This window comes from Sceloporus occidentalis, unplaced genomic scaffold (genome assembly GCF_023333645.1).
Source record: "Sceloporus occidentalis isolate IW3139 unplaced genomic scaffold, rSceOcc1.0.p SCAF_5, whole genome shotgun sequence".
In the NCBI taxonomy this organism is placed as follows: Eukaryota; Metazoa; Chordata; class Lepidosauria; order Squamata; family Phrynosomatidae; genus Sceloporus; species Sceloporus occidentalis.
This window is the reverse complement of record NW_028316985.1, coordinates 177,911,524-177,933,223: the sequence shown is the minus strand read 5'-3', so window position 1 is coordinate 177,933,223 and position 21,700 is coordinate 177,911,524. Positions and strand designations below refer to the sequence as shown.

Here is a 21,700-nt window from a genome sequence, read left to right as displayed (position 1 = left end):
GAATGCAAACTTTGTCAAAGTGGGGAAGATACGGTGTTGTTTTTGTCTGTCTGGGAGAGAGAGGGAAGGGGAGGAAGAGGAGAGAAAGTGGATCCTTTGCAGCCTAATTTTGGAGCAGTGTGTTCCTGAAAAAGGAATCCCTTGCCCTTTTCCAAATGCTACTGGATAATTCAACTTTTAAGTCTCTTTAAGAACCTCTCTAAGGTCATTTTATTTGGGCTGGATTTGGGTAACTAGTTTGAGGCTACTGTTATGGGTGGTGGTGGGACCTATATTAGCTTCTTGCCCTGTGATATATGTTTTCATGCATGTTTTATAAATGGCTTTTAATGGGATGCACTGAGCTGCAGCCCAATGTAAATGACATTTTAAAAATGTATGACTGAGTCAGTGCCATTGATCTTCTATGAGAGAAATTGATTAGGCTTGAATCACACAGAGTTTGTTAAAAAAATGAGATGCCAAGGCTAATAGGTAAATGACATATTGGCAGAATAGGTGCAGAATGGTATATTGGTAGAACACTGAATGATGTATGTAGTATATGCCAACAGAGAAAGGTGTGAGAGTAGAAGATAATTAAAATTAAAATTTTAAAGTGGCTCATGCAACAAAATGTGGCAGTGTAAAATGATCCTGTTGACTGTTCAGTCAAGCCATCCGTGCCTTGCTACATGAGATTCCATTTCATTCCCATTTGATTTTCCAGTTTCCCCTTCAACACCCAGCATTTTGAGAAAACTGAGCAAGCTATCTTTTTTAACCTGGGGTGGGTGGGCATCATCATCATCATCATCATCATCATCATTATTATTATTATTATTTGTATTCCACTTTTTCAGAAAGGAATCAAAGCAGATTCCATCAGTATAAATAAAACATCAAACAATTAAAAATTACAATTTAAAATCCTCTAAACCCAACCCCCCATCATAAAAACAGTGATCAACCCCTAAAAAAAGATTAAACATCAAAAAATTTAAAACTTTCCAATATGAATACATTAAAATTTCAGGCAGATTAGCACTAGAAATGAGTCTTCCTCTAGAGGAGGGAGGGAGATGGAGTTGATGGTATCAATCAATTTTGATATCGGTATCAATAGAGGGGGAGGCAAGTCTAATGGATCTAACCTAGTCTGGAAAGGCCTACCGGAAGAGATCAGTCTTAATAGCCTTTTTAAAGGCTTCCAAGGTGGTAATATGGCAGATCTCATCCAGCAGGTCGTTCCAGAGCCTGGGGGCAGCCGATGAGAAGGTCCTCTGGGTCACCGCAGAGAGTCTGGTCTTCTAAGTTGTAGCAGATTCTTCCCAGAGGACTGAAGTGACTGAATTATGTAGCTAATGGGCCAAATGTGTTCCTTCTGGCAGTCCCTGCCTAAAAATTAGGAATAGAGGGTTTAATACATGTAAGATATGTGGATGACATCATATTACTAGCAGAAAACATCATAGACTTGGAACAATTACTAAGGAAGGTCAAGGAACAAAGTGCAAAGGTAGGCTTGCTGCTGTACATAAAGAAAACAAAAATAATTACCATGGAGAATCTACACAAATACAACAAAGATAATGAGGAAATAAAGATTTCCCTTATCTTTGATCAAATATTGATCATAACAGAGACTGTAGTCAAGAATAAGAAGACTAGGAGTGGGAAGGGCAGTGATGAAAGAACTAGACAAGATCCTAAAGAGTAAAGATACATAGCTGAGCACTAAAGTTAGAATCATCCAAGCCATTGTATTCCCCATCACCATCTGCGGATATGAGAGCTGGACAGTGAAGAAAGCAGATAAGAAGAAAATCAACTTATTGGAGACGTGCTGCTGGAGAATAGTGTTGATAGTATCATGAGCATCAAATAAAGACAAACAAATGGGTGCTTGAACTGATCAAGCCTGACCTCTCCCTGGAAGCCAAGATGATCAAATGGAGTCTGTCATCCTTTGGCCCCATCATGAGAAGGTCCATTCAAGGGCAGCTAACGCACAACATGTAAGTCTTAGACATGATCCACTGGTAATGTTTTCCTAACTGCCATTAAAATGAATAGAGATTGGAGACTGCTCAAGAATCTTCTAGTTTCTCTGAAGCTTGTGCAGAAGATTTTTCCTGATAGATCATGTCCAGCCTGTGGTATGCATCCACACTAATATATAACCAGAAATTCCTAATTGCTTTACCTATTTAAAAGAGATGAATCACACTTTAATCTGACAGGAGGGCAAGCATAAACAGTGTCTGGGAATCATTCCAATCACTTCTGAGCTTTGCTGTGGCTAGTTTTCTATTTTCTCTCTCCCTCTTCAAGCTTATCAAAGGAAAGATAACACTTGGAAATCTTATGCCAGGACTCAAAAGCTTACAAAAAAAGATAATGGATCCAAAAAGGAAAGGGGAAAAAAGAAAAAAAATGCAAAAGCATTCAAATGATATCATTCTCAACTTCATCTATTACTCCCTTTTGCAATTGTCTTCTTGTTTCTTTGGAGCTGCAAGACTTATTTCTTTGATGTCAGGAAATAATTTTTCACAGCCTATTTGTTCCCCCCTTCCCACAACAGAGTTATTCTTTTGTCTCCTTGCAGCAGAGACAGGCTTGAAATGAATATATCAGAGGCAGATTTTTAAAGAAAAACAGAATGTGGAGGAGAGGAAGAAATATTTGTCCCTAGTTTAGTCACAGAACATTTCCATTAGAGAAGAGATGGGCAACTGTGGCAGGTCCACGGGCCAGTTTTCTGCCCCGGGATTCTCTGGAAGTCTAATGTCCAAAATGCTTTTAAAAGCCTCAATACATCTCACCTCGAAAAGGCAGAAATAGTCAGAATTGTACATGGACTGGAATAGATAAAACCCAGAGCAGAATCACTGCATTAATGACATGGAAACCATTGACTGCCATGATGTCTATGTGGGAGTTTTCCGTTCATATCAGAGAAGAGACATAAAAGAACGTGTAACTCCATTAAAAGGAAATTGCAACTGAGTATCTGAGCAGCTGTATTTAGAACAAATTGGTGGTATGGGCACATTCTCATGCACAATAAATTAGTTGCATTTGTATGCTGAGACAAGGTGGGATATAAATAGTTCAATAAATATTGTCTATTTTAACATATGTATTCAGTATATATACCTATCTGATAGCTGCAGCATGGACCTTGGCACACAGGTGATGAACCTTTGGTTCTTCAAATGTTACTGGGATCCAGTTCCCATCAGCCCTAGGCAACATAGCTAAAGGTGAAAGATGATGTGAGGTACAGTCCAATATCACACATTGCCAATAATTTTTCTGTAGCATACTTAGTGTAATGGTTAATACTCCCTCAAAAGTGAATTGCTGACTTGTTTACATGAGCGGAGTTAAACCTCCACCTTCTTCGCACCACATTGCTTGCCTCTGCTTACTCTTCATTACCTCCAGTCATTTGTTCAGTCTTGCTGTCTAATTACTCAAACCTGATGGATCAAAATAATCGCATATTGGCATAAACTGCATAATTTGCATATATTATTTCGTTCCTTGCAAGCCTGGAGAATGTGACTTGCTTTGTCATGGAAAGCTGGTTTTCACTGAATGTCTATCCCTTATCATATACCTCAATCTCTTCACAGTTATTAAAATGTCAATGTACAAATTTGTCTGGAGAAGTTATTAATCATCACTTAACAAGCATCTGTCACATGAAACTGTGACTGAAAGCATTAAATTATATAACATAAACTGTGCTTCAATATCATAAGATTTTTTTAAAGAAAAAAAATCCCTTTTATAACATTTTATAGCTGTTGCTGTATCTATCAATGTTACCTGTTAATTTAGAATTTTTCCTTTCTGACCCTTGAGGCAGAACCTGTATTGAGAATTCAACAGAACTCAGATATTTCTCCTTTTTTTATACCTAGCGGGTGAATTCTATGCAGGTTGCATATTAATTTCAGATGAGGAACTGTCAGCAAAGAGAACATTTTAAAAGTGAGAAAGACAACTATTATTATCTTTTTATAGGGAGTGTCAGTTAGTCAGGGTTTAAGGAGCCTGTGAGCCAATTAGCACAAGTAAATTTATTTGGCAGCATCCTTGTAGAAAAAATAATTTATGGAGGGTAGGAATTATGCAAGAATGGTGACAGTAATGGGGGCAAAGCAAAATTGGATATCTTGAAAAGTATGATCTGATGACCTTTATCCATCACTCTTATGGCTTGTTCTTCCTCAGGATGGAGCTTACTAGTATCTGGTTATATCGAGGCAGTACAGACCGGCACTTTGAGCCTGCCTGAATGCATACTAGGGGTGAAGAAAAACTGAGTGTTCACATGCTCCAAGCCCTCCTTCATCCACCAGGGTGCCATTTTGACATGCACCACTTACACAGGGCACACCACGATGATGTCCCTCGTGCGCAGCACCCAAACAGTGCTGTGAACAAGGAATGTCATAATGCTGTGCCATGGTGGTTATGGCACCCCTTCTATATGGCACAAAAAGAAGCCCCTGCTTCTGGAGCTAAAAGGGGTGGCGTTGAGCTGCCCGTCTGTCAAGCCCCAGTGTCACAAAACACCAACAGGGTTGGTTCAAAACAGTTATTTATACTGCAGCCTGTAATGAGCAGCCTGGTTGAGGTGAAATTTGCATTTCAGACTCGCTGGTTCAATGTGGCCATACTTCCTGATCTTTGTTGCCACCACCTATCCCCAATGTAGGAATCACACAGCTGGTGTCCTCCATGTAGTCCAAGGTTATTTTTATAACTTTTATTTAAAACAACAGCCACAGAAAGATTCCACCAGCAGAATCCTTTAGCTAGGTGAAATTGTATGATATTTATGAAATTCTCCTTTAAAATTAGGAAACATATCCAGGGGTAGCCGTGTTGGCTGTTCAGAAAAATGCAACAAAATTAAAATTGGTAATGACCTATAAAGCCCTAAATGGCTTGGGCCCAGGATACCTGAAGGACTGCCTCTCCCCATACATTCCGTCCCGCACCCTCAGAACATCTGGGCAGCAATTACTTAGGGTTCCCGGGGCCAGGCTTGTCTCCACTACCAGGAAGACATTTTCCATCGCCGCCCCGGCCCTTTGGAACACGCTGCCCATAGAGCTCCGCTCGGCCACCTCCCTGGCCCAATTTAAAAAGGATCTGAAGACCTTCCTTTTTGGCAATGCATTCCCCGATTAAGATGTCCTACGGACCTCCTTCCTCTTCACTGGCAAGAGGACTGGCTAACTCGGGGCTTTTCTGTTTTTTTATTGTAACGTTTGTGATGGTTTAATGTAATGTTTTTAAAGTGTTGTAAACCGCCCTGATCTGAGGAAGGGCGGTATATAAATAAAAATTTTATTTATTATTATTATTATTATTTAAAATCCACAAAATAGTGATACTTTTATTGTAACAACTAAAATGCACAAAATAAACCATGCAAGCTTTGGAAGCTTCACTGGCTTTTTCAACACATAAAGAAGTTAAAAATCATACAGAAGAAATGTGACAATGTCAGAGTCAGAGTTTGTTGTTCTTTAAAATTTAAAACAGCGTTCAGTGCAGTCATGCTGGCCACATGATCACTGGCATAGTCCTTGGACAACACTGGCTCCTTGGCTTAGTAACGGAGATAAGCACTGCTCCCTACAGTCAGTTATAACTAGACATTTATGTCAAGGGACTATCTTTACCTTTTACTTACAATTAAACTCAAACCCCAAAGTTACCTTCTGATCACTTCCAGTTTCCTCAGTGGCTGGTGGAACACATGGCAGGTGTCTGGTACATGGAAAATAGCCCATGGATACTCCAAAATTTCACCACTGCTGATCTATACCAATGTCAATATTGCCCATGCCACAGGCCTTACATTATATAACTTGTGCCTTAATATTTTGTTTTTGCCCTTTTGTGCTTGACATTAGCAGGTTCTTTCAGATTTGAAAATCCAGCCAGGATTCTCCAGGAAAAGAGGTTCTTAACTAATCCCCAAGATGGTTATTTCAACTGCATTACCTTCTATTGGTTTTCCAAGACAGCAATCAAAGATGAAGGCTCCCTTACAGCCCCCTAAAATAGTGTGGCACTAAGCCTGTTTCAGTGGTAGCACCCCAGCTATGGTATTCCCTTCTATTAAGAGATATAGTTGTCTCCCATACTCTTTTATCTTTCAAGAGCCAGCTAAAATGCATGTATTAGTGCAAGCTTTCAAGATGTATGGTAAGCAAATTTGGTTTCTGCTCTACTGCTGTTGCATTTCGAAGGACAAAGGTGAATGGCTTCAAAATTAAAAAGCAGTTCTTACCTGACTTCAGGGGATTGTGTATTTTAGGGAGAACAATGAAATACCTTGAGATTTGACAGGTACACACTAGGATCCTTTGCAGCTTGATAGATTTCTTCAATCTTGCAGTACAATAACTTTAGGCAGTAAGAATCTGTTGGGTCATTCCAGCTGCAGTGGGGGACAGGAGAACCTGCTGTCATTTGTATTTGTATCCCTTAAGTGGTCCTTAGGGAAAGCCAAACTTTCTTTGTCATAGTTATTTAATTAATGTATTATTATAATTTACTCCCTATCACTTTTTCTCACAGCAATCCTTTGGGGCAGGCTAGACTGACAGATACTGACTGGCCCAGGATCACCCAATAATCACCATGGCTGAATAGAGATTTTCCCTGGGTCTCTCCACCTGAAAATTATTACAGTTCATTCTTCCTAATTATATTTTCTTGTGCTCATCCCTTGCCTCTATTTTTCTTTTTATTTGCACAATCTTGAGTTTGGATGTACTTCAGTGTATATTAAATTCAGTTTTGGGAAAAGCTGGCTGAGGAATTCTGGGAGCCAAAAAAGTAACTTATCCAAGCTCTGCTTCTTTCCATGATGCACCTCTCTTTTTATACTTGACAGACAGTGATTGTGTTCTGCACAAAGAAGTGAAATTTGTCTCCCATTCTTTTCAGTCTGCCTTGCGAAAGACGTGAAGATACATACAAAAAAGAAAATATTTCTCTCAGAAACATTAAAGAGAATTCTGTATTCCTTTTTCTTTCTTCTTTTGCTCAAAAGGAAGTGCTTGTGAAAAATCTAAACATGTTTCTAAATTATAAAATGCCTCTTTAAAAAAAACCTCCTCCTTCTCTCTTTGGTTTCCCTTTGTCCATCATATTCACCACCAGCCTCTTCTTTTCTCTTATTTTTCTCTCCCTTTGGGAGAGATCAATGGTGTATAACTGTGTTCTTTGATGTCCATATGGTCAAAGCAGAGCTGCAGAGTAGAAAGAGATCCCCTGCTTCTGTTCTTCAGAAAGGAGTAGCTCCAGTTATTGGAGCTGTCTTGACGTGGAAAGCCAAAGCCATCCAAGACAGTTAAAACAAAATAAACAATACATAAAATGACATAGAGCTCTTTGGGACACTAAATTTGTAAAGATATATCTGGGGAAAGGAGAGGGTATATTTTGTTAGATTGGGTTAAAAATAAAATTCCCAAATTATAATCTGCAGTCCTGGGCTTGTTGCAGATGATCAACAGCCCAGTAACTGGTGGCTCCCATATTATTATTACCCAAGGTGAATCTGCCTTGGGTAACATCTTGGATAACACTTGGTAACAATACAAATTTTGTCTGAGAGTCAGCCAACAGGGCTGGCTTCCCCTTGGGCAGAGTGAGGTGTTCATCTGCCTCAGGTGACAGATGAATGGAGGTGGCTGCAAGATGTAGAAAAGGGCTGTATACCATTCAGTGTGTGAGCCAGCATGACATAATGATTTGAGCATTGGCCTATGACCTGGAGGCCAGGCTTCCATTCCTTGCTCAGCCATGGAAACCCACTGGGTGACCTTGGGCAAGTCACACACTCTCAGCCCCAGATAACCCCATGCTTTAGGATTGCCAATAGTTGGAAAAGATTTGAAAGCACACAACAACAAACTCTCTAATGTGCCTAGTCCCAGCCACCCTGGCTAGACTGAAGCTTGTGGGATTGATGGTGGGTGCTGTCTCATCACCATTGCTGAAGAAAGATTCAGCAGCCAGGGAAGTTCACTTTTGTACATGGAATAGAAGGGGTTCTACCTTGTTCTTCAGGCTGAAAAATGTCTTACATCAGTCTTGCCAGCCACATAATAAGCGTTTTCAACACCCATTGAACTCAACATGCTATTTTAACTAAGTTCTTAAATCTCTCCCATTGAAACTAGTGGGATTTAAAAGTGCTTAACTTTGGGCAGGATTATGCTTTCCTTTCAGAGTGGAATTTGCCGTACTCTAAGGAGTAGAGATAGCTTTGTTCATTCATTGCCAATTCATTGCCACTGGAATTTGAGATGCCTGTTTCTTTGGGTTCCTTTTGAAATTCAAGGCTCCATTTGTGGAATCCCAAGATCTTGTCATCCAATTGCAGTGAGAGTTTAAATGAAGAGAAGAAAGGGATGGGAAGGCTTACTTCCAGTAGGAAACTTGACATCAAGCTTTGTATACTGAAGGCAGCATCATGATTACATTGCTTTCAAGACAGCCATCATCCCCCTTATAATTTTCCAAATCAGTTTAATGAGGATTAATTTAGGCTTTCAGGATCCTTTACAACATGGTCCCTTCATTGTATACAAAAGACTTCTTGTAAAACATTTTGAAATTGCTTTGGTTCAAGGGAAGGTCAGGAGCCATTTTTGATGGGCTGCTGAAAAAAAAGCAGGTGGTCTGCGTCAATACCCCTCCCTGACACAAATTTCATTATTGCTAGGCTGATACAGGCACTGCATGAGTTAGAGAACACTGCTCCTAGCATTTCAGAAGACCAAGAAACATGATAGCATTACAGTTTGAAATATGTTCAAGAATGGTCTATGAGTAGAGTTTCCAGATCTCAGAACCTGGGCTGTCTTCTCTGGTTAGCAGGGCCAGGTGGTGAAGAAAGCTCAGGATAAGAATGCTGTCTTAAAATGGCATCCATATATATTTTTCTCATTTGTTACATTTGGTTTTTAAAATTTGAATATCATATTTTGTGCAGTTGTGGTTGGTGCTTAAGTTATTGTGATTAATGACATCATCAGGAACTGTGCCTTATAACATCGCTAGGTCCCCATTCCCTGTGACATCATGGTCCTGAAGTTTCAGGGTTTGGTCCTGAAATCTGACCTGGTAATCCTACCACAAGAGTGTCAGAAAAACCAAGTTGCACTTACCTAAACCTGGCTGCATGTTTAGAAATGTTAGAAAGATAAAACCACCAAGATAGCAATTTGAACTATTCTTTTTTTTTTTTTTTTTTGGAGGTTGTTGTTGTGTTCCTTCAAGTAACTTCTGACTTATGATAACCCTATGGCGAACATATTATGAGGTTTTCTTGGCATGATTTGCTCAGAGGAGGTTTGCCATTGCCTTCCCCTGAGGCTGAGAGCATTTGACTTGCCCAAAGTCACCCAGTGGGTTTCATAGCCAAGCTGGGAATCGAACCCTAGTCTCCAGAGTTTTGATCCTACACTCAAACCACCACACCACACTGGCTCACAAGGTCCAAATTTCCCCAGCCAGAATGGCCATCCCACCAGCCAGCAATTACTTCTTTGAAGGCTGCCACATTTTGTTGTTGTTAGCTGCTTTTGAGGCAATCTTGACTCATGGTGACCCTGTGAATCTCCTAGCTTTTGTATCCTTTGTCTCTCTGCTCAGGTCCTGCAAGTTGAAGCCCATGGTCTCCCTGATTGAGTCTAGCCACCTGGCACATGGTTGTCTTCTCTTTCTATTTCCCTTTACTTTGCCCAGCATCATTGTCTTTTCTAATGTGTTGTACCTTCTCATTATAGCAACCACACTACCTTCTGTAATAGTAGGCCAATCCTGAGTAGATTCCATAGTTTGGGGAAACTTTGTGCAAGTGACAGAGTGGTTTTGGCAAACAGAAATATAGATAAGAAAATCTAAAAAGGGACTCAGTTTCCAAGCCCCCTGCATTTCAGGCCAAAAATGTCCTGTGCTTGTTAGGGAAGGAAGTAGGAAAGGATCCAATTCATTGAAGCAAAGCACAAGCTTTTGGAAGTGAAAGGAAATTTGTTCAGCACCTCAGTGCTTCAAAATAAAAACAGGAGGTTCTTATGGGAAGCAGGGAAGAAAAAGTCACATTGAGCCTGGTAATTGCTGATAATTGTCTTCTTAGCTATCTAAGAGCCAGGTTTGACATTGTTTTTACACTGCACAGGAAATCTGCCAGTGAAAAAATTGTGCACACATGAGAGATATAAGCTTATACCCGAGCAGACCCAAACCTTTGGAGACATATCTCACCAGTGTTGCAATGTCTCTCCAGGTTCTTAGTTGCCTTCTTAGCTCCATTTAAAGTGCTGTTGTTTAATTGTAATGTTCTTAATGGCATAGGATCAAGGTTCCTGGTGGATTATATATTTCCACATGAGCCTACCCATGGATAGAGATAATTTTCAGAGGCTTTATTTTCCATGTCTGTACCATCATCACTGGGCTCTAACTAGGCCTTCTCAGTAGGGGCACCTACTTGTGCAATACTCTCCACATATCATAGGGAGAATATTGCACAGGGACCACCTGACTTGAAGGCTCCCTTTGTGCCTACATTTATGCTATTTTGGCACTAAGAACAGGCCTTTTAAAAAATTCTCCCAGGCATTTTAACAGAGTCTTCTTTCCGGTGATTAGTTTTGATGCTACCTTGTAATCTGCTTTTGGTTTCTAGTGTTGTATTTTCCTTACTGTGCTCATTTTATTACTATTTTGGTTCTTTTATTTTATTTCAGCTTTTATTGCTGCACCAAGGGAAAAAATTAGTTTAGATTGTGTGTGTGTGTGTGTGTGTGTGTGTGTGTGTGTGTGTGTGTGTTTTAAGCATGGGATACAAATAACTAAAATAAACTTTTTGCCAATTACATGTAATCTTCCAGGGGATTTAAAAAATAAAATGAGTCCAGGTATATGATTCCAGATTCTGAGGGAGGATAGTGGAGCATATAATTAGGAGCCTGTTGCAGATGATAAAATGATGATCAAGGCATGGCTCAGTTTAGTCCAAGGATTATAGTGTAAGAACAGAATGGTATAGATGGAAAATAATGCTGACCTGCAGTCTTTAGAGAAGGGTAGAATGCAAATCAATAAATATTCTTGCTCTGTTTTAAACCTTTTAACAAGACTTGGAGCACGGAATGAAATGTAAAAGAAACTGGAACCATCCAATGCATCCAAGAGGGACTGAGAATGCATCTACATTGTAGAAATAATGTAATTTGACACCACTTTAAAAGCTGTAGCTTCTTTCTATGGAATCCAAGGAACTGTAGTTTTACAAGGTCTTTATCCATCTGTGCCAAAAAGTACTCATGCATCACAAAACTACAAATCCCAGGATTCTGTATGAAGGAGTCATGGTAGTTAAAGTGTCAACCTGCATTATTTCTGTAATGCAGATGCACTCTGAGTCTCAGGATGTATTTTTTTAAAAAGTTATATTTTTCAAATGAGACCAATGTGTTTTGAGCTAGAAATCAACCTGCAGGCATAAGCTCTGGAGACACACTTTTTTTTGGAAATCCCTGACAGTTGATATGAAAATGCTTTTCTCTCCTAGTGGCCACACAAATATTTCTTAGCCAAAGCTCTTGGGGGTAATGTGGGGATTAATAGCTTTTTTAAAAAACAAAAAACAAAACCTGAGACCCATTCTGTCCCTCATATCTGCTGAATCAAGTGCCAGTTCAACTCTTTGCAGCTTCTTATAGTAGCAAATCAGCAAAACCCTCAAGTAGGACTGGAAGGCAGAAGTCTGTGGTGCTTGTTGCAATTAGAGTGCACCTTTGCTATCTGCAGGGGAATTCGTTCCGGATCCCACCGTGGATTGTAAAAAATGCAGGACTTTAAGTCACGTTCTTCTCAATGGCTGATTGTGTCACCACCTCGTGTGCATGCACCCATTCAGAAAGCCAGGGCTTGCCATATACAGAAGCTCAAACCGCAGATGGCAAGCCTGCGCTTGGTGGGGGCACACTGTAATGCATTTTTCAGATGGCCATCAAGCCTCTGTTGAAAAATCTCCAATGAAGGAGATTCCACTGCTCTCTGAGGCAGCATGTTCTACTGCCGATATCTCATGTTTAAGATCTATTGATAGCAGAGCTTGGAAAAGTTAATTTTTGAAATTACAACTTCCGGAAGGCCCAAGGCAGCATGTAGACTTAGCGTTACATAAAATAATCGCAACTGTGTGCATGTTATCATTCTTATGGGTCTCTTTTCAACTGCTGCCTTTCTTGCAAGTTAGGATTCCTCTCCATGTTGATAAAGCAGATACAGTACTGCAAGCTGTGAATAATCCATTAGGCTAGGTGTCTAGCAATGGTCAGAAGCTACCCTGTATGGCACTTGAGTGGCATAATCATCCTTCCTGTCCTCTGAGAGCTACAAATCAAGGATTTATGGCTCTTCCATCTCCTGTACATATATGTCTTGTGGCAACCACGGCAGGGACCAATTTCATTGTGCCAGTACTAAGATGCGTCAGCCTTGGTGGTCGTTTTACTGGCTTCCATTAAAAGCAAGCCTATGTAAGACAAGCGTTTGCTGATTGGGGAGGGGATTTTTGTGCTTTATTTTAATTGTTGCTTTAATTAATTTTACACACTATTGTGGAAATTGATAAAAAAAATGTTTTCTGTAAACAGGTAAAATAAATGGCCAGCATTCTACATCAAGAGCCTGTGTGGTATAGTGGTCTGAGAATTGGACTAGGACTTTTCGAGACAAGGGTTAGATTACTTGCTTGGCCATGGAAGCCCACTGGATGACCTTGGGCATGTCACACTTTCTGTGTTCCAGAAAACCCCATGATAGATTTGCTTGAGAGGTGTCATTAGTCGGTTTGTGGGGGTCAGGCCAGGAGAGGTAACTAAGGAGATTATTGCACTGTTGAAAAAAGCGTCTTATTGCTGCTGAATTCAAGCTTCATCTGTACCCTGATGTTATCGCACAGCTTTTCTCCTCAAAACCACCATCCGGGTACAGCTCCAATTCGGGTCCCTGAACTCGCTTCCATGGCCATTTTTCAAACTCAGAAAGCTCCTGACTGCCGGAGTGAGTTCAGGGAGCAGCATTCAAGCCAGGCTATACCCAGATGGTGGTTGTGAGGAGAAAAGCCATGCGATAACAGCCCAGATGAAGCTTGAATTCAGCAGCGGTAAGATACTTTTTTCAGCAGTATTATAATCTCCTTAGTTAAGTATACTTAGCTAAGCATCTGATGTAAAATACTGCCATTAAAAAAACAATACAAAAACAAACTTCAACCCCACTCCAATTGTTCACTTTCATTCTGGGTACATATCCTTGCATGATAAGACTTCAATAAAACTTGTGATGGTTATATCCTGACTGTGTTATTTTAACAATAATTCATTTTTTAAACTTTCCCAACAGCAAGTCCTTCTCTCTCTTGTACCTCTTCTTTCTGCAGATTGTCACCCCCTGTGCAACCAGTGTGTGGCAGATCTCCAGAACACAGGAAGTATCTGCTTGAAGTGCCAAAATACCGGTCACTTGCTCCTGAAAGATCTCTGTGTACCTGAATGCCCTACAGGATACTACATGGTTGGCAGAGCATGTCAAAGTGAGTAATGTCTGAAAAACAGTGGGAGCAATGAAGCAATTTGTGTGTGCCTGTGAATATTGCACTGGATAAATAATGTTCCCAGAGTAGGCAAGCATTCATGGAAGTCTTAATGATGGAATTATTCATAAGAACTTAAGGTGATTCCTGCTGAATCAGACCAAAAGTCCCTCTAGTTCAGCATTGTGTATTCTCCAGTGGCCAACCAGGGGCTTGATGGAAACCCATAAACAAGATGTAAACACAGCAGCACCTACGCACTGTTGTTCCCAGGTAGCAAAATCTGAGGACCACCCAATAAAATTTGCAGAAGCATCTGGAGACATGTTTCAGGGTGCTCAGTACATGAATCATTTATTGATAAAAAGCCCAACATCTTTCAGCCTATATATATTTTCAGAGGCCTTCTTCAGGGGCAACTGAGATGTAACTTAGAAAATTTTGGAGCTGAAAATCTCACATAATTTACACAGTGATGAGTACACAGATGCATACTCCCAATGCTGGTGTAAATATATAGATTTCATTATAAGTAGCCATTGATAGTTGATATGACCTGTTTTCAGAGAATTTGCTTCAGAGGTTACTGTTTCCACCTGTCTTCTCCTCCAGAGTGTCATCCTTCATGTAAAACGTGTTTAGGAGGAGGTCCTCTCTCCTGCACCTCCTGTGACTCCAGCCTCGTCCTTTCTCACCTTGGCACCTGCATCTTGGCTTGTTTCCTTGGGTTCTACAGAGATGAGAACGGGCATTGCCAATGTATGTATTTTCTTGAAATAGTTCATACTGAGTTTCTTAATTACCTTGTTCTATGCTTCTGAAACAGTGGCTGAGATCTTATGTCAGGCTTTCTCAGCATAACTCTCTACATGTGGAATTATGCATTTATTGTGTTGCACACATCTTATACTCAATGGCAATGTTGTGCAAATGAATGATCAACTGAATGTGGATTGACTTGCACAATCATAGAATTGGAAGAAACCATGAGTGCCATCCAGTCCAGCCCCCTGCCATGCAGGAATTCTCAATCAAAGCACAACCGACAGATGGTCATCCAGCCTCTGTTTAAAGACCTCCAAAGAAGGAAACTCCACCATCCTCTAAGGGAGTGTGTTCCACTGTTGATCAGCTCTTACCATCAGGAAGTTCCTGCTAATGTTGAGGGGGAATCTCTTTTCCTGTACCTTGCATCCATTGTTCCGGGTCCTATTCTCCGGAGCAGCATGTGTCTGCTTCATTCTGATACTACAGCTGTGAATGGAATCTGGACATTCTGCACCAGACAAAATGTCCAGTTGTTTCCACAAAAAACCCTCTACATTGGTGAAACATGAAAAGGATTCTAACCAATTTGTTATGGAAGAAATCGTCTAAGCAGAATTGAGAGTTGGGTCTGCTGGTAGAGTGCCGTGTGACTGGCAAAGCAAGGACAATGTTTTTATCTTCCTGTCGTTTGACAATTCCAACAATAGAGACTGTCTCTGCTTTCTTCTATGGAGGCTTTTGATTTTGCTGTTAACTGCTGAGTTTTAATCATTCAGATATAAGCTAAATCAAATGGCTAATCCAAACTAGAGTAGACCCATTGAATTAGTGCTGGTTGCCATGTATACTGTCCCGGTGTATGTGAATCACTGAATGATGTAAGTAATTGCAGAGCTTGGAAATATATATATATATATATATATGGAGGTCTTGCCATGCTGGTTGAGGGATTCTGGGAATTGTAGTCTAAACAGTAACTTTTCTGAGCAGTGGATCCTCATCCATAATTTTGAATCTGGCTCCACCTGAATCTCCCCACCCCATTTAGGTTTAAACAGGAGAGGGTTCCTGTACCATTTATGGTTGTGTAGAAGAGAGTATGCAACCAGTTAACAAGCAGCACTTGCTGAAATTCCCTGTTCTGCACAATCATACAATCTGGCAACCCTATTCCACAACCAGTTAGTAGACCTTAGGGTTCTAATGGGGAGAAAAAACAGAAAGATTTCTGAAGTCTGAAGGCTACTCTCTCCTGGTCTGTAGCTAAAATATAAATGAATACTATCCTTTAAAACTGTAGAACAAGCCATTCTAACTCTCATCTAATTCCTAAGGAACATTATTGTTGCCATGAGTTCCACATAGGAAGGTAAGTAGACTGGCCTTGGGAAAGTCACACTCTCTCAGCCTCATAGGATGGCAATGGCAAACCTCCCTCTGAAGAAACTTGCCAGGAAAACCCCATGATAAACCCCTGTGCAATCTAGTGAGGAGACCTTAGGATCACCATAATTTAGAAAAAAACTTGAAGGCATACAACAACAAGAACAAACTATGCAGGAAGACGGTAAAACAAGCCAATCTAGTTTCCTGGGGAGCATTATTGTTGTTCCACATAGTTAAGGATGTCTATCTCCAGTTCTTTTGTATTTTCAGGCAAGAATGGAAGATACTTGATTTTTTTTTCTTCTCACTGAGCAAGATTATAAGGGTTACATTTTTAAAAATAATTTTTTACTTTTCAGGTCTTTTTTGTGCAAATTTCACAAAACTTTGTTGCCTTTCAGACAGTTTTTACACAAAAACAGTGTTGTACAAAACCATTGCAGAGGTTTGTGAGAAAACAATGTTTTTAGCAAGGCAAAAAACTTTTTGCAAAATTTTCACCAAAAGTCCTGAAGGGTGGGAAATCTCAAAGGGAATAACTTTTTTAAAAAGGTGTCTTCATGAGAAAATGGGAATGTATTATTTACATCCAAATGCATATATCTTCATCATATTGAATGTGCACATCTGTGCTCACATGCACAATTGTCTTGATGAAGCATGGCAAGAGAGAGTTTGGGAGTTCCAAAGTACAAAGCCAGCTTTTTCATTAAGCAGAGACAAGTGGCTGCTTCAGGCAGGAGGTTCTGCATGTCCTGAAAGGGCACCCAATGTTGATTATCAATCAACAAACTTTATTACAATCACAGATCCATCATAAAAATTATTGATTTTTAATTAAACAGTTAAATTATTCATTATCCCTTTTGCTTCCCCCCCCCCAACCGGGGCTAGGGATGTGTGAGAAGCATTTGAGGAGTTATATGGTCCATGAGCCACAATAATTTAATTGGCTTTGGTTATTATACCCTTTGACCCAGGTGGATGGGTGGTGGGTACTGTTTTCTACTCTGCCTCAGGCAGGTATATGTCTTGGGACAGCTCTGAAAAGGGTGAATGGCACAATGACAGGAGAAAGAAAAGGAAGATTGGCAGGGAGACTCGGTGGAGTGGCTTACACAGGTCTGATGCCATCTCTTAGATACAGTTGTAGTACATAATGTGTGGAGCCAGTTCCTGTGATGGCCATATGGTCCATGTAGGTGCGAGCGAACTGCTGTATAATGACTTGTGTATGAGTCGACCTCATGTATAAATCAAGGGCAGTTTTTTGGGGCAAAATTATGGATTTTGATATGACTCTTGGATAAATCAGACTTAAGGGGTATGTAACAAAGGATGTAAAGGATGGAACAAATGATGCCAAAGAACTTACAAAATTTGGTCAGGGATAACTGTTAGTATGCACCCTAAAGGCTGGATGGAGAAGGGGGAAATAACACAAATGGTGGCTGCATAACACAAATGGTGGCTGTGCAATGTGGTGGTGTGGGCAACCAAGACTGGGCAGTGCTAAGAAAATGCACACATGTCAAAAAGGCTGAAAAGGCGCTGTGGGAATGTGCTAACTTTGAATTTAATCCAAAAAAGCTGACAAACACACAAATTTCTTATTCAAATCCCTCAAAGTCCAGTTCCTCAGCATGGGAATAACATTGCTGGAATTCCCTTCTCTGAGTAGAGTGGCAAAAGGGGAGATCTTAGTCAATCTTGGAAGAACCTAAAAGAAGCACCAACCCCCTCTGCTCTCTCTGTGGCGGGTACAGACCGCCAAAAAGAGGCACCTCTTCGGTGCCTCTCTTTGCTGCACAGGAGCGCCGCTGCCTACATACGGCGCTGTGCAGCTGCGCAGCAAAGAAGGAGCTGTAAAAAGCAAATAAGGAGCTGCGCAGCAAAGAAGGAGCTGCCACAAAGCACCAGAGACAGCTCTGTTATGTCGCAGCTGCGCAGCGCCGTTTTTAAGCGGTGCAGCTGTGACATAATCATTGTGCACACCATTTGTATGGTGCTGTGCAACTGCGGTGTGCTGACGATGTGCTAGGGTTGTGGGGCGTGTGCACACACCGCCCCAAGACAACCCTAGCATGTCGTGGACATGCTGCAAACGGCCCGTCTGGAGAGGGTCTGTGCTTCCTTGAGGGGAAGCACCAAAGAGCTGCTCCCATTTTCTCTCCCAGGCATTCAGTGCCACGGTGGGGAGACTAGAGGGGGCAGTGCTTCTTTTAGGTTCTCCTGGGATGGACTAAGGTCTTGCCTTTTGCTACCCTATTCAGAGAAGGAGATAGTTCCTTAGGTACAGTGCTTACATTGACCTGTGATAAGTCGACCCAGGTTTTTTAAGGTTGATCTTTTGACCAAAATTTCTGGATTTATGCATGAGAATATACAGGAGATGAGATAGGGAAGCAAGAGAAACTATATACAAATTCCACAAAGGAGTGATACTTGTATTGAGCGATCAAAATGCAGAAAATATATCATCTAAGCCTTTGAAACTTGACTGGATTCTCTTCATCAAGCAAAAGATGTTAAAAGTCATACAGGGGAAGAAAAATGATGATGTTAGTCATAGATCTATTTTGTATCAGTTCTTGTTTCTGTTGTAGTTCAGTTGTTCTGGTGGGCTCTCAATTCAGGTAGAGGTCACTCTCCTTCTTGGCCATGTGGGGACCAGGGACAAAGGTCAATAAAAGACAGGTAATAACATTTCAGCTCCATTAGCGATAGAAAAGTAACTTCTCTTGCGATCCAGGGAAATAGCTCTGAAATGGCTACTGATGGGAGGGAATGATTTTCAGGGTAGAGAGGAAATAATCAAAATGTCTCAGAAGGCTTTTTAAAAAGGAATCCATGCTGTGTTAAAAACATTTTCTTTGCAGAGAAATTGCTTTTAACACATACTTTAAAAACACAGTAAATTTAGCTGAGAAGTGAGAGTGCTCTGTTCCTCGATATGTGGCATTTCAAATCCAGAACATCTCCCAACCCTGGAAGTCTGCATTCCCCTTTACTGATTTGGGCATGATTTCTGACTCTCCATTTCCTGCAGCCCTTTAAATAAGCCCATTAGAGTGACCAGCTTGCCAGACCTTTTAGTAGCCCACTGGGATTGCCAGAGGAGCTGCATTTCTGGGCTGGATGTGAACAAAGTGGCTTCCTCCTGTCATCCTGCTTGGTTTCTGTGTTGGTTGCAGAATGGGGACAAATTGCTTCAGCCCATCTCTGCTAGCTTGTCTTCTTTTGCCAGCGTGCATGAAATTTATGGTTGCCTGTTGATAGATAGACAGTGCTTAAATACCAGACTGCATTAGTTGAAAGTCGAATGGATGACAGTATTTTTACTACCTTGTCCACCTTAACAGGTGTTGAGCAGAGTTAAAATGTTTCAGGCTTTCATTGTATTTATTTTCCTTTAAACTTTACTGTTGCTTGTTGCATTGTTGTTTGTTCTGCTGATGTTCACCCTCGTCCAATTCATTAGACCCAGCCTTTTGACAGAGAGGCTGGGTCTAAACAATAATACAATTATAATATAATACTCTACAGTCAGCACTTTTTGGAATATATATATATATTCCGAAAAGCAAACCTTGATTTTACCATTTAATATAAGGGACACAATTTTACTATGCTGTTGTATTTAATGGAACTTGAGCATCCATGGATTTTGGTATGCATGGGGTGTCCTGGAACCAAACCCCAGCAGATGCCAAGGGCCCAGTGTATGATATATTGGGACACGTGTTTCATATGAATTTTCTTTTTGAGTAGGACAGCATCACTGTATTGCAGTAAACTATGTTTCAGCATGGTGAACATCAGCAGAACAAACCATGGTTCTTCCGACTCCCATTCCTGTACAGCTCTTGCTTTCCATTTTGTTTAACTGTGGTTTGTCATATCTTCTGAGGTGATAACCTGTGGTCAGTATTAAGCATGATTTATTTAATAGAATCCATCTTCAATGCCTGTTACAGACTGCCAAAATAGAGCTGCTTCAGGTCTCTTTGGAGGTATGCTGTTTAAATGATGCATGCACCCTAAGAATCCAGAAGCTGCACCAAAGCTGCACTCCAGTGCTTAGGAATGGAGTGTGGCTTTGGCGCGACCTCTGGACTCTTAGGACCCATGCATCATTTAAATAGCATACCTCCAAAGAGACCCAAAGCAGCTTTATTTTGGCAGTCTGTAACAGGCCCAAGTTGTGTTTTCTGGAGCTAGCTTTTAAAAGCAATCATAATTAATGTTAACCTCTAGCTGTGAAGGTGCTCTTCTGGTCACTGCTGAAACCTGGACCTCCAGGACCACCCACAAATTAAGAACCTGTGTTTTCAGGGGGAGTGTAGCTCTGTATAACAGAGGCTGAATCCTTATTCCCTGATCTGTCTTTTGACTGACCAGGAGCACCTCTGACTTGTCTGATTAAGTTTCAGTTTGTTCACCCTCGTCCAATTCATTACAGCTATCAGGCCCTGGTTTAGGACAGTAACATCTTCCTCAGAGTTAGGTGGAAAAGAGTAATAGAACTGGGAATCATCAGCATTGCAACTTGGTTAGTTTTATATCTAGTAAGTTAAATTGATTCAGTAGGTCTGTTTCAATTAAGACTAAGAGATAGGCGTAGGCCTTTGATTACAACTCCCACCTTCCTTCACTATTGGCCAGGCTGGCTGTGGTTGATAGAAGTTACCAAAAATACCTGGAGGAGCCCAGGGCAGAAAAGACTTTACTAAACGTTCTGTGCCATGAAAATACAAATATGTCTTTAGAGAATGGAAGAATGGGTGGTTGCAGGTGTTATGGACTTTATCTTTAAAAACAATGTTTATGCTGTAGATGTGATAAAATGTTGTTGCCTACCTTGGTCCCCCCCCTCCACCAAAAGGGACAAGTCCAAATGAAAAAGGAATGTGCAACTATGGTCCTGTGGGTGTTTATGGTCTACAATTCCAATCTGCCCTATCTGGCATAGCCAGAGGTGTGGGATTATAGGAGTTACAGCCCAAGGGCCACAGTTGTTCAGTTCTGAAATAAAATGAAAACCTGACCATTGGCTTCAAAACCATTAAACAATGTTTAATCTGATATGATGCATATATAATTCCAGTGTGGAGTACATTGAGAAATATACTATATAATGTTATGAGATCTCACAAAAAATCCATTTACATTTTAAAAAATGCTTATATCAAGTAATGCAAGTAAATCATACAGAACAAAGGCAACTCTTTCTTAGCTCACAGTGTACAGTTTATTTTGGCTTTTTCTTGTCATTTTTGAATAATGTGTAACCGCTGCATTTTGAGGCTTGCAAATGTACCTCATCACACATCCAATTATTAGCATTTTCTTCGCACTGGTAATCCACACATCTTTTTAGATGTGTTGCAAATGTTAATTAACATTTGTGACACCCCTCTGGAACTTACAAAATGAGTCAGATGCTGTAGCATAGAACATTAGATATATAAGAAATTTTTAGATAGAGAATTGGTTCTGGGGTGGGTTTTGGTGGAAAAAAGTTGTGTACTTAAAGCTTTGTACAAAAGAAACCCCAGTTTTTGGAGTGCCATAGCATGAAATTCCTCAAACCGTGGCGGGTTACAGACCACCCATTTGGGACGGCCTGTAACTGGCCCTTTCCCCGCTGCATCGGGGCCTCAGCTGCCACAGTTTGAGACTTTTTCTGCACAAATTTCAAACATGGGTTGTTTTTGTTTTGTTTTGTTTTAGCACAGGAAATAGTGTTTCCTCTGCTGTAAACTGCAGTTTCTATGCAGTCTCTAAGTAGCAAAATTCTATTTTCTTTGCTGTTTGCAAACTACAGCATTTTTTGTGTAGAAAATAACATAACAGTACAGAAAAAACATTTTTTGTCCAGAAGAAATTGCTTCCTGTGCTGAAAAT

At 40.6% G+C, this 21,700-nt stretch overlaps 1 protein-coding gene across 4 annotated transcripts in view; it reads left to right on the top strand.

Annotated features, from left to right (window-relative positions):
• FRAS1 (Fraser extracellular matrix complex subunit 1) overlaps positions 1–21,700 on the top strand; it is a 318,860-nt gene that overhangs the window by 191,729 nt on the left and 105,431 nt on the right. For all 4 annotated transcript variants that reach the window (XM_089526272.1, XM_089526273.1, XM_089526271.1 and 1 more), the window contains 2 exons: positions 13,487–13,639; positions 14,252–14,398. In XM_089526272.1, coding sequence (XP_089382398.1) covers positions 13,487–13,639; positions 14,252–14,398 — 300 coding nt within the window. The remainder of the gene's footprint in view (positions 1–13,486; positions 13,640–14,251; positions 14,399–21,700) is intronic.